Source organism: Leptodactylus fuscus, chromosome 10, assembly GCF_031893055.1.
Source record: "Leptodactylus fuscus isolate aLepFus1 chromosome 10, aLepFus1.hap2, whole genome shotgun sequence".
Lineage (NCBI taxonomy): Eukaryota > Metazoa > Chordata > Amphibia > Anura > Leptodactylidae > Leptodactylus > Leptodactylus fuscus.
The window spans coordinates 17616190-17629829 of NC_134274.1; the positions used below are offsets into that span (position 1 = coordinate 17616190).

At 39.9% G+C, this 13640-nt stretch overlaps 1 protein-coding gene across 1 annotated transcript in view; it reads left to right on the forward strand.

Annotated features, from left to right (window-relative positions):
• Positions 1-12222, forward strand: part of LOC142183586 (pregnancy zone protein-like) — a 33426-nt gene extending 21204 nt beyond the window's left edge. Inside the window, exons 23-35 of the mRNA XM_075258719.1 lie at positions 1368-1446; positions 2433-2589; positions 3582-3650; positions 4492-4654; positions 5767-5948; positions 6233-6448; positions 7811-7938; positions 8226-8316; positions 9420-9488; positions 9788-9890; positions 10435-10476; positions 11012-11146; positions 12096-12222. Of these exons, the coding sequence (XP_075114820.1) occupies positions 1368-1446; positions 2433-2589; positions 3582-3650; positions 4492-4654; positions 5767-5948; positions 6233-6448; positions 7811-7938; positions 8226-8316; positions 9420-9488; positions 9788-9890; positions 10435-10476; positions 11012-11146; positions 12096-12121 (1460 nt within the window). The 3' untranslated portion in view covers positions 12122-12222. The remainder of the gene's footprint in view (positions 1-1367; positions 1447-2432; positions 2590-3581; positions 3651-4491; positions 4655-5766; positions 5949-6232; positions 6449-7810; positions 7939-8225; positions 8317-9419; positions 9489-9787; positions 9891-10434; positions 10477-11011; positions 11147-12095) is intronic.
• The last annotated feature ends 1418 nt before the right edge of the window (positions 12223-13640 follow it).

The following is a 13640-nucleotide window of genomic DNA, read 5'->3' on the forward strand; positions in this document are numbered from 1 at the left end:
TAGATCAGAAGGTGAAAGTTACACAATAGAACATAGATCAGAAGGTGAAAGTTACACAATAGAACATAGATCAGAAGGTGAAAGTTACACAATAGAACATAGATCAGAAGGTGAAAGTTACACAATAGAACATAGATCAGAAGATGAAAGTTACACAATAGAACATAGAACATAGATTGGAAGATGAAAGTTACACAATAGAACATAGATCAGAAGGTGAAAGTTACACAATAGAACATAGATCAGAAGGTGAAAGTTACACAATAGAACATAGATCAGAAGGTGAAAGTTACACAATAGAACATAGATCAGAAGGTGAAAGTTACACAATAGAACATAGATCAGAAGGTGAAAGTTACACAATAGAACATAGATCAGAAGATGAAAGTTACACAATAGAACATAGAACATAGATTGGAAGATGAAAGTTACACAATAGAACATAGATCAGAAGGTGAAAGTTACACAATAGAACATAGATCAGAAGGTGAAAGTTACACAATAGAACATAGATCAGAAGATGAAAGTTACACAATAGAACATAGAACATAGATTGGAAGATGAAAGTTACACAATAGAACATAGAACACATACCAGAAGTTGAGAATTAGACATTTTTCCATTGCATTTGAAAAGTTAACTCAATTAGAAATCCATGGCAGCCACAAATCTCAAAACAGTTGAGACAGGTTTAATAAAAAAATTCTCCCAGAGGGTTGAATCGTATATAACACAATCAACTATTTCACTGCAAAGTATGGCACTAGCAATATTGTCTCTGCCATCACAAATTAGAACTCGTGCATATTATCTGGACTCAGTCATTTGACCTTAGGAGAAAACTGTGTAGCACTTACTAAAAACATATGGGGCTCACTATACCACCATGCTTATCCCTCATAAAGGGACTAGTGTGCATGTTAGAGTTGTTAGTTATAAACTCCATCAGACAGAATGATCAAATCAAATGCATCGGCATCAGTATAACGTTCAGGAGTGTCCAATACTTTACGTACAAAGCCTCTATAGACATGTATTCCATGGTGGCTTGTTTCTCGAGCACACTCCCACACTATAGCTTGGTTGGTTGGACCATAGTAGATATAATTAATTAACCTCAAGGCGTTTCATCCTCCTAAATTGATTTTTCAGCAGGACACCTCGGGAGGTCAATGTGAGCCCCTGCAGATAATTCTAATATGCTATTAATAAACTGCCGTTCCCGGAGCCCTGATGGTGGGCACTGGTACTTGGTCCTGGTGACACGTTGCATATTTCATTAGATATGCTTGTAAAAATTATTTCATTAGAATAAACTTATAGAGTGGTGTATTCACTAATATTCCCTGATTCTACACTCTCTTCAGTGTACCAGAACCAGCTGACCTATAGAACTGAAAACGGCTCCTACAGCTTTTTTGCAGAAGGAAGTTCTCCAAGTTTATGGTATGTGCACAATTAGATACAATGAGACTTAGTAAGTAATAGTAGATACTGTGGTAGTGAATTTCCCCAATGTACAATGACTTATCGAAAGTATATAACAAAACATTGGAGAGCATGAAGAACGTTGTAATCAAAAGGGTTGCTGTAGACAAATTATTTGTAAAGTCTAGAGGATCGGCAACTGAAAAAGGGGGGAATGGTCTATGAGACTATCTGAGGCTAGGTTCACATCTGTGTTTGGGTTTCCGTTCAGGTTTGCCCCCCTTCCCAAACGGAAACCTAATTTGCTTAGAAAAGCGGTTATCCGTGAAGACCTGCGGACTCCATAGACTATAATGGGGTCCGCTTGGTTTTCACTCAGAAAGCGGAGAGGGGCACCGAATCCCCATACAGAGAGTCAACCCAGCCCATGTAGATCAGGGAAAAATTACTAAACTTTAACCAAGGATAGAAGAAGGGATGGTAGGAGAATGGACTAGTATGTAAAAAGAGGGGAGGAGGATATCTGGAGAAGATCATGCACAGGTACTTGATTAAGGTACGAGGAGTAGGAAGTCGAGTAATTGACAGAGTCATCTACAACATTGTCCATGCTCCCTGATTTTTGTGAATCTAAGCTGGATCAGATAACAATGTGCCCATTCTACCAAGTGGTAGATGTGGTCTACCCTTTGTTCCCATTGTCAAATTATGAAAAGAGTAAGGGTCTTCCAGTATTTGGATAATGGGTGCCTCTGCCAAAAGGTACCAATTGCGTTGGATCACTCCCAAACAGAAAGGGAAGGAAATAGAGCAGATATTGTCAAATCATGTTATAACCTCCTTCAAGAAATGGGCCACGTATTGACAAGACCGCCACAGGGACATCTAGACATTTCCAACACCTATTTCAGTAGTTGTTATCCAGGTGGTTGTAAATCATTCTGTAATATATGTAATCTGCACTGGGATGGAATAAGTGACTCCTGTATTCCAATCATTTATAGGATCACGGCATTGACATTAAAGGCTTTCACTGTGGCTCAGAAGTGGATCCCCATTGATCAGAAATACATTCAGGAAGCTGAAGACTGGCTGAAGACGTTACAGAAGCCTGATGGCTGCTTTAAAGATGAAGGTTACTACTTCAACAATGAACTGGAGGTGAAAAGAGATTGACTAATATCAATCTACATGATTAAAAAAAAACAATTGTAGATAAAGAACCGTTTCTGATGTATGTTCAGTACTTTTTAGTGTCTATGCAATGGAGAACTAGAGAGGATTCTCCAGTGGGCTCAGGCTCCAATACAATAAAGGTCCAGCAGAAGACATGCACATTTGACGGGTACTATGGTCTGATACCCAGAGCTATAGTATAAGGGCTCGTTCCCACGATGTAACGCGGCCCTCACTCTGACACGTATACACGTGTCAGAATCAGCGCTTCAAAACAGAATCCCATTGACTTCAATGGGTTCCATTTAACGCGCATAACACATTGAAATCAATGAGTTAAAAAGCCTCCCAGAATACTGGTGCACTGGGGGAAATTTATGAAGATCGGCATATTGTGAAAAAATTAGGCTCATCCTCCCGCCCATGGCCTGCCCATCAACATACCCCTGTCTAGGAAAGGGACTAGAGATGGTCAAAGTGGTAAAAAGTTGCAATTTTGGGGGCAAAGCACTGATTTACACAAAAAAATTGAGACCTAAAAACAAGGCATAATAAATCTGCCCATTGTGCTTAGTTTATTTCCTCCATTGTGTATATACCATGCCCTGCAATATCACTCTCCTGTAATGAAACTTGTTACAAGGGACTTTAACAATCGTGATCGTGAAATTTGCTCGATCGCCGATCGGAATCCGATCTTTTCCGATCCACCCTAGTGGTCAACACAAGGACCATCTTGATCCAAATACAACCATCTGAATGAACCCTTACATGGTCAACCATCTATTTCATACCATACTATGGAAGCACGTACTGCAATTTTCAGGAACATGACTTGCGGCAATCATATTATTACCTGAATGTTTTTAATTTAATGAGATGATTCTTCTATAGGCTGGTTATTTTTTCTTTACAAATCTTTACATTATATAAAATAATCTATACCAAAAAGTTTGACACTTGTTTTCTCATTTTAGGCAGACAACGAAGTGTCTCGTACTTCATTTGTCGTGATGTCTCTCCTAGAAAATGAGAAGGAACACAGTGTAAGACATTATAGAAATATAAGTGACCAAAAAAATATCGAAATATCGAATTGCTGCAAAAAATGTTTTTTTTCTCAGGCATGTTTGTACCTCCAACATGGCCTGCAGGGCAGAGCTAGGCAGACTCCCCCTATGGCTCACCATACAGAACTTTTTACAGGTCTTTGGTCTGGTTAGACAGTGGATCTCACCAGAAGTGTTTCTCTTACTGTCCCACAAAGAGGCTACTTTTGGGTAGTGTACTTCTTGGTGAGAAATCATTGACTGCCAGATAATGCGCTCACAGACATTTTTGCTTCTGCACCTCTATGAGTTACCATGTGTCAGAAGAACATAGCAACCTCGGTAATATTGAGGTTGTGATCTTCTGATTTTGTCTGATGCTCAAAATTCTCTTTTATTTTCTTATTGGTAGTAGTACTGTAAGCAAGAAATCCAATGTATTCATTAAATGCAGGTTCAATCCCACCCTTTGGGTTCCCTCTTCATGCTATTTGACAGCTTTCTCCCTCTTATTTTGCATAGAGAGAAGGCTGTCAATCAGTGGAAGGCAAGGAAAAGTCTACAACTCATGAAAGCATCACTAGCATTACTTATATACAATGTAGCACACAGGAATAATAGACCCCCCATATTCAATAACAATGAAGGGTGGCGGTGCTGATTCAGCGCGGTGGGACCTTCACAATTTTTGTCTACAGAAAGCCCCATTCACATGAAAGGAATTATGCTTTACTCATAAGCCCCTTCCCTTCATGTGTAAGCTACTGTTTTGTTTTTTTTTCAATCTTATAGACCGTATAGTCATATGTATTTGTTGTATTGTTTATATCATATATAGGGAAGTATGGTGGAAGATGCCCTGGGCTGTCTCAGGAGATCAGTGGACACTGTTACAGTGGCACACACTCAGGCTCTTCTGGCCTATGCCCTCTCCTTATCAGGAGACCATGAGCTAAGAGATCGTGTTCTGAAGAAACTGGACGAGAAAGCCATAAAGAAAGGTAAAGTTACTGTAATGAATTGTGAGCTGTTATAATCAATAAGTGAGACAATAGGACTCTTATTACTAATAGTTATTAACTTAATAGGGCTTTCCGCAATATTACAAATGTATCCTTAGGATTGGCTATCAGTGTATTATTGGTGGAGGTCACTACAGATCAACCAGACAATGAGACAGTAATGTCTTTACTACAATATCTGCCATAGAGATGTCCAAATGAGTGTGACAGAGGCGGGTATTGAAGCTTAAAGGGCTTAGGTTAGTATAGGGGAGGGGTTGAGTTTCCTCATCTTTAGGCTGCAGCGGATGGTGTCTACAAAGAGTATGGTCTGTTCTGGAGGACCTACCATATCTTGGACAAATGTTTGATTCCGATGATTATTGTGCAATGCTGTAGATAAAAATTTGTGATTTCTATCACAAAGGTCTGAACCCAGGACCCGGTGCTGCAAGACAACTAGGCTGCCCACAATTGTTATCTCCTACCTAGAGAAGTTGTCCACCAAAGCAACGTATTCCCCTATCCAAATGCTGCTCTCCATTCTCAACGAAGTGGTTGTCCGGAAGGGGCACCCCTACTAAACTCATATCAATGGAACTCCAGTGATATGTGCACTGCTCCAAAATACCTCCTCTATGGATTTTCTCGTAACAGGCCTTCGCCCTTTCCCTTTCGCCCTATGTCCTCTTCTTCAACCATTAAGTCTTAAAGACCTTTTCACTGCATCCCCTCAAAGAGGGTTTGACGCATGTATACGTAGAGATAAGAAGTAGACAGTCCATTGTACATTGATCTTAGATATAATTCATTACAACGGGTCACTACAATGGGGGATCGCCAATGCCTTCTGTTTTCAGTTTTTCCAGACGAAAACTTGGGTTTGGATACAGCACTGAATCTAAAAGACCAATACATGAGTCACAAGGGCACCTGTATTAAAACTGGTGTTCAATGCTGGCAGTAGTATGGCTGTGTTGCATCAAGAGGAATGACATGCCATGACCCACTCTTTTTTGGAAAAATTGGTTGGAGTGCCTACTAAGAAATGACCTGTTATATTGACCTGTGCTGATTTCAATGATATTTTACTCTTTATATTTCCTATACAGATGGAACAAAGCGCTGGGATACAAACCCTCACCATAGACATGAACTTGAGACACCATCATATATTCTTCTAACCTTGCTTCATGACAAGACAACATACTCCAAACATATGGAAGAATGTGCCGAAATTGCCCGTATCATAGTGAGCCAGCAAAATTCCCGCGGAGGCTTCCAGTCTTCTCAGGTAGTGTCTTGTTCTCAAAGAAACCCTTACAACTGTCTAGCCCAAAGCTGGTTGCCCACCCACATCTTAACGTCACACAATACCTGGAGCTCCCATGTTTCCAATACACCAAATAGAATTCTTCTGTCTAATATTGGCTCAGTAGGCCCACATGGCAGCCATATTAAGTAACCAGCTTCATATTTCTGGTCAACAAGACAACTTTCTTTCCAGTATAGGATACATAAGTTTCCTGTCTTGGTTGCTACTTTAACACAAGTTATTCACCATTATCTTCCTTGTAGGACTCAACCTTGGCTCTTCAAGCTCTGGCTAAATATGCCAAACTCATCGACTACAAGAAGGGAGATTCAGCAGTAACAATTCAGTCAAAGTCTGGCTTCGTGAAGACTGTTGATTTACATAAAGGAGATGGTCTTCTTGTACACCAAGTTGACCTTCCAGAAACCCCTGGAGAATATGACATTAGTATTAAAGGAGAAGGAATGGCCTTAGTGCAGGTATGATGATTTGCTCTAAGGGATGGTATTCATTGAGTTCCACACATTTTGTAGGCAAAAAATTAAGTTTGATGGGTGACTGAATTCATTAAAGGGGTTGTGCCACTATGGACACTTATCCACTATCCACAGGTCAGGGGATAAGTGTCCAATTACTAGGTGCCCGAGTGATCAAGAGGATGGAGCACCAAAAGTCCTGTGATCGCTGCTCCATTCACTCCCATGGGGCTTCGGGCACTGCCAGAGATTACAGATTGGAACCCCAGCAAACTGACACGTATACCCTGTCCTGTAGACCGGGCAGGCATATTAGCTTTGCAGCTACTGTTCCCTTTGTGCTGCACAGCCAAATAGCTTAAAAGCTCCCTCTGCTCAGAGACAGGTTGGCTCTACACAGACACCCCTCATAAAGGAGTTTTCCCATGAATAACACTTACCCCTATGTCTAAGACAAGGGATAAGTGCCTGAAAGCTGGGAGCCCAATCACTGAGACCTCATGTAATTGGAGGAACTCGAGGTTCTGGGGTGAATAGACCAATAGTACCAAAACATGAATACTGCTCTATTCACTAGAAGTCAATGGAGCAGTGGTTTGCATGGGTTTCACCTTATATCCACAAGATAAGGGATAAGCATGTGATTGCAACAATCTGAATGTAAGCCCTTCACTCCCCTAGACCACCAGAGATCCTTAAATATACTACTTTACTTTTTGAGACCATCAGAGTAACTAAATGTGACCCATGTAAGCCACCAGGGATTACGACATTAGCCTCTTCACTACCCTGGACTACCAAAATCCAGAATGAAACCCCTTATCTTCTCTAGACCACAAGGGTCCTAAAATGAACCCATTGATTGCTCTAGAGCAAAGGGTCTTATGTAGCCAGTCCCTTCTTATACCACCAAGGATACTAAAATTAACTCCTTCACTGCCCTTTCGGAATAGGGGTCCTTAGAAATTGCTTGGTTTGCCTCAGAGAATCCAATGACTAGTAATGGGCCCATGAGGTTTCGGTTTTTGTTTTGCTGGTTAGACTAGAGCAGTATTCTCCCGTATTAGGTCTGTGAAAGAACAACAGAAATCCAAAGAGAAAGAACTAAACTCCTTAATATTTTACCTCTCCATCAAATACGTTTTGGTAATAGACATACTGTAATAAGTATATGAAAGAATATCTGAAAGTATGCAACACTGAGTAATATGTAGCGTACAGCAAAGTTGTTACGGCAAAATAAGTCATGGATGAGGAATTGTAACCTAGGAATATAAGAGATATAAATGAAAGAGTCCAATTAATTTTGTGTTACCTTGTAGGGATTGTCAGTTTTACTCTAATATCAGAGCCTTGTTTTTACAGACACACTACCATTACAATATTCATCCTGAGGAATCCAAGACGGGACCCTTCTCCGTCAACGTTAGCGCAGTTCCATCTACCTGCTCGCATGAATCACACATGAAGTTTGATGTCCAAATAGATGTCCGGTGAGATACAATTTCTTATTACCATATAGGTATAGGACTGTTCACACTACACAAGTTTGATCCTTTCTTACAATCTGTATCATTGAGGTCAAGGCAGGTTTTCTCTAAGAGTTCTGACAGTCAATGAAGACGGTACATCTCCAAGATCAGCATCTCCTCCTCTATCATAGAAGACATGACACAGCCACGAGAGCTACTACTTGTGGTTCAGTTGTGTACCATGCCACTGATCGACCAGTTTTCATATATTATTCATATAAATAATCGGAGATATCCATTGTTTGTAGATATGTTGGAAAGCGAGAAAAAACCAACATGGTGGTGATCCTAATCGAACCTGTTTCAGGATATATTCCTAATAAAAGCAGTATTAAAAAGGTAAGGAACATCATCTAGAATCGTAAAACAGACTGTGAACTCTCTGAACTGGTCATAGGAGTTTAGATGTGACTATGGGAAGGTTTGTTGTACGTTACCCATTCAAGGTGGCCATATACATTCAATGTGTGTAAGCTGAACGTGTGTAGGAATGGCCGACCATCTATATATGGGGTCCTCCTGAACATGCTCAACAACAGATGTGGGGTGAGATAAGGATTTCTAGCGTCCCATCCTTTTGGTCCTGAGCAACTTAGCTGCTTTCCTCCATCTACCTATTCAGAACAAGCTGAGTGTGCATGTGTATGAGGGTATTGGGTAAAAGCGGTGCGCCAAATGAGTATTTAGCCGACAGCTAACTAATGTGTATAACCAGCGTAACCCATTGACTGATCCATAGACTTTCTAAGCTAGTCTTCTGTTCCCCAAAACATCACCATTAAAAATATCAGGTCTTACCGCAAAAACTAAGCCCTCACACAATTCCTCTGAAAGAATAATAATAAAAAGTGGCAATGTAAAAAATATATTATGCTAGGTTCACACTAGCGTTCGGGTTTCTATACTTTGGGTCCACTTGGGGATATGAAAAATGGAAACTCTATCCACTTAAAAAGCGGTTACTCACAGAAAACCTCAAGCCCCATAGACTATAATGGGGGTCCATCGGGTTTTAGCCCGGTTTCTGCCCAAAATCGATGGAGAGAAAAGTTCTGCTTGCATATTTTAAGCAGAATGGGGGACAGAGTCCCCGGTCACCCAATGCCAGTGGGACCATAGCCTTATACAGCTAATAGAAAGGGAAGCAGTATATACTACAACTAGTCAGCTGATATTTTATAGCACTTTATAGTTATGGGGGTAACAACATCGTAGAATAACAATTTACTAAAACAACTGGGTAAACAATAAGACATAAGGAGAAAGGTTTCTACACTTAAGAATCGAGGAAGTGATACCAAAGGAGCATGGTGCCACATTGGTCACAAGAGTAGTCAGTGGAGAGCCAGGTCTAGTTGTGGATGAGCCATGGACTTCTTTTGGTTGTGGCCATCTCTATTGTATATATGACTTTGGTAATCTGGTTATATGGTCATTTATAGTTGGAGGAGACCCCGGCAGTGAGCAGAACAGAGGTTACCGCCAAGAAGATTTCCATTTATATGGAGCACGTAAGTAATACATGGTCTTTATCATGATAGTACATCTCCTGTTCTACTGTATGAACTAAGCCTACAAGGTGGTGGAATCCAAGTGAGATTTTAGGCTACATTCACACATCCCAATTTACCAGTATGAAGAGTAGGCCAGAAGAGTGAACCCTAGCATTATAGTTATCTATGCTGCTACAAGTTCCTGCCTCCTTGTGAAATACCGTTCCGATACCTTTCATGTCCTCGAGTAGATCTGGTTTATCTTCTCCAAAGTGTTTGGCTTCCTGAAATGGTTTATTGTACCTTGTTTTCTCCAGCTCACTCATCAAACTCAAAGATTACACTTGTCTCTGGAACAAGAATCCATCGTAGAGAATCTGCAGCCCGCCAGTGTCGTCGTCATTGACTACTATATTCCAGGTATGTCCTCCAAATATAACAGGGTAGGGTCATTTATCGATATGGAAAATTCTAGAAAACCTTTTTTAATGGGTAAGATATCAGATTCCCATGTGATTAGGTTGACCTTCCAAAATGAACTATTTGACAGCGTTTTGCTACGAAGGACTCAACATGGCAATGTACTCTATGGACACCCATTCATTCGATGTAATGGTTGTACAAAGATTCCCACAGTGATCATATCTGATTATTGGGGGTTAGAGAAGACGGACCGATCACTGGCACAATCATTCCATGAAGGAGTTGCCCAAATGGGATAGTGCCTTTAACCCCTTCCTCACCTTCTCTACGACGGTCCCTCTACTCTTCCACAATGATGGCCATCTATTATTGGTTACATTAGGCTTCAGTTATCTGATCTTATGGATAATTCTACATTCATTAGTCTGTGTTCCAGTAACTATACTATGAGAGGGCTCTATATATAGCAATATATGGTTAGCAATGATATAATCGGTGACTCTCACACTCCTGCTACATCTATATTATCTTTCTGTTACAGATTTAAACACCGTGGTTGAGTACAATGCCCCCTGCCATGGAGGTAAGAAAGGAACTCCGAATTCATTTTTGGCACTGTGTTCTGGAATACCATTAGTAAAATGGTGTCCAGCTTATATTTAGATCTGATCGGGTCTTAAGATTATAGAAAACTCATTCCTATCTGGAAATATATTAAAATTAGAGCAATTATCCATAGCAACCAATCCTACTCTAGATCTCACTTCTAAGGTGTCCATTGAGAAAATAATGAAGCCATCAGATTGGTGAAATGGACAACTCCTTGGCTCGTGCTTAGCACCAGTTTTCAAGACTTTCCCCTGTGATATTTTGTTGCCAGAAGACGAGCTAATCCATTGTGATTGTAACTTAAAAATCTATTCAAAAATTAAATTTATTTAAATTTGAACTATTTAATTTTTAAAAAACAGATTAAGGCAACTCTTAAAGGGGAAGTTTATTGTAATTTAATTTTATTATTATTCAATGTAATTTAATTTGGTTTTAAAACACCTTTATAAAGGGCTGCCTAAAATTTGCACAATATTCATAAACCCTAATGACTTTTGTGTTCTCAGCTGTATCTCATTGTGCTGTAAACCCCAGAGAGAGATCCGATTGTGGTCGCCCAAATATTTCAAAGGAGGAATGTGAACAGAAAGGCTGCTGCTTCGATTCCAGCATCCACGGAACCCCGTGGTGTTTCCATCATGGTTAGACTTCACAATTTCCCTATAGAACTTTTCCCTATTTTTTTTAGTTGTTTTTGGAATTCTTTGTAAAATTTCAAAATCCACCTTTACAAGTCTGGATTTACCTCTGCACTTGCATCCCATTCGGAGATTGCATCCTCCATTCCGCTTGAAAGATGCACAACTTTTCTCTCCATAGTCTACAAACTCGACCCATTGTAGACTATGGTGTCCATAGTTTTTTTTGTGGAGAACCACTTTTAAAGCGGATTGGATTACCTTTTTTTGGGTCCGTAAGTGGACCCGAAGAATGGAGACCCGAGCGCAGATGTGAACTTTGCGTCAAATTTGCTATTATTATATTGTTTTGTTTTTTTTAAGTTTATATCAAAAACATTAAGTGTCACATTTAATTCGAAAGACAATTTGCAGCGTTATTGCGTTAAGTGCCAACGTCTTACCAATAGTAGGGATGAGATTGATCTTGTATGGCCTTTGTTGTGTTGGGGAAACTATGAGGTACCTTGATACAATTATGCAGAATTCCATGCGAGGCTACTGTGACAGCAACTCATGAGACTACCATTCAGGAGGGATATAGATACCCGGAATAGATAAGGCTTCTATAATGTACCGGTCACAGAGGCCCATGTACTATAGTCCACCATTCTGGACTAATAGCCAGGTCCATACTTTGAGATCTGGCCCTCCATGGTTCCTCAACATCATGAAGCCAACATGCACTATGCAAAACGATAAACATGATGCATTGTGTTATTATGGCTGAAGAATGCAAAGCCAAGAGAATAAACTGAATGTATTAATGTTGACCCAGAGCAAAATGGAACAAGGTCTACGTCAAATGTCTGGTCGCTAAACAATCATTTACTGTGTGTGTTCACTATATGGTACAGAAAGTGACCTTATATGAGCAAATACTGATTTTATGATGATTTTCTCTTTCTCACAGGGTTTAAGCAGACAGAACAACATTAATTGTGGACCAAAACCTCCAAAGTCCACCGGTGGTCTCTACTCATTGGAACAGACCATCACAACTGAACTAATGTCTCCTGCATTGAAACATTCAATAAAAACTGTCAGTGCTGTAAAGTCTGTGTCACTGAATGACTTCCGAATATAAAAATAATCGTGTGTGATTCCCAGGGTGACCGATCCACCAAGTGCGTACAATAATGGGTCCCAGTAGAAACTCATTTTGGAGCTGACTTTGGAGTCAACCACTTGTTACTAGGGTCTATTTCACAAGTCTATTACACTATTTAAGGTCTTGTGTGTGACTTATGTCTTTTATTACTTCATTATTATGTAGATTAATAGCAATAATAGTCTTAGAAGAAGACTTATATTACCGATATATGGATACATAAAATAAAATATCTTAATTCAATTGAGAATACATGTGGTAGTAGAGGGAATAAACTAGCAAACTCCGGGGATATCAGCAGCATCAGCATTCTCCAAGCAAACTGTCCGTAGTCTCAGGATGGGAGAAATAACAGGATTTCATACACATGGCCTCTTTCATTTTGGCTAAATTTAAACTCTAATCTTTACTTTTGGATATGAGGCCAATTGTATTGTTTTTAAGGTGGGTCACAAACAGAATTCCTGGCTGGAGTCACCCTATTTGACCAAGATATTGTCAATGGAATGAAATTAGAGTTAGATATGGTTGGACACTGGTTGGCATAACCAAAATCTGATCTTCCCACCAGTGGAGGAGAATATTTGCATAACCTTGGGCACAAGAGCTCATTATGGTGATAGATGACCCCCGACTGCATTATGTTATTATAGGTGCACTGAGCAAGACGGCATGCCATGGCTACCAGGCTGTGTACATGAGGGACAGAACTGTACAAGGCATCAACATCCAAGATCTCCAAGCACCCCTGGCCTTAAAGTTATTCCTACTAGTTTATCGAGAAAGTCTACTTATCTCTGACAAGATAGAAGACTAGACATGAAGGCTCTAAGAAACTTATCAATATTATATGCCAATCCTGTGGCAAAAACGTTCAATCCCACCTGCCATCTGCTTCCCCTGAAATCCAGTTTTACCCTTTTAGATTCACATATAATATGGCCAAGATGTAGTTCCAAGCTCCTAGGACACCAATTCCAAGTATAGGTCTGAATATGTACTGTAATGTCTTATATTGGTGGTGCTCTCCCACTTTTTGTGGTTAGGTCAATGAGTCGGCCATTCCAACAACATGTAGGTCTTCATTAGATTCTTCAGATTCTCCAGTAGTTCCAAACCATCTATCTTGGATCCATCTATCCCCAGGTCTTTACATTTACTATATTACCCAAGGACGAAAAAGTTTTTTACAATTCAACTTTTATTTTCAACAAGTATTCATACCCCATGAACAATTTCACATTTTGTCACCTTACAACCACAAACTTAAATGTATTATATTGATATTTTAATTGATAACCAACACCAAGTAGCCGATAATTGTGAAGTGGAAGGAAAATGATTCAT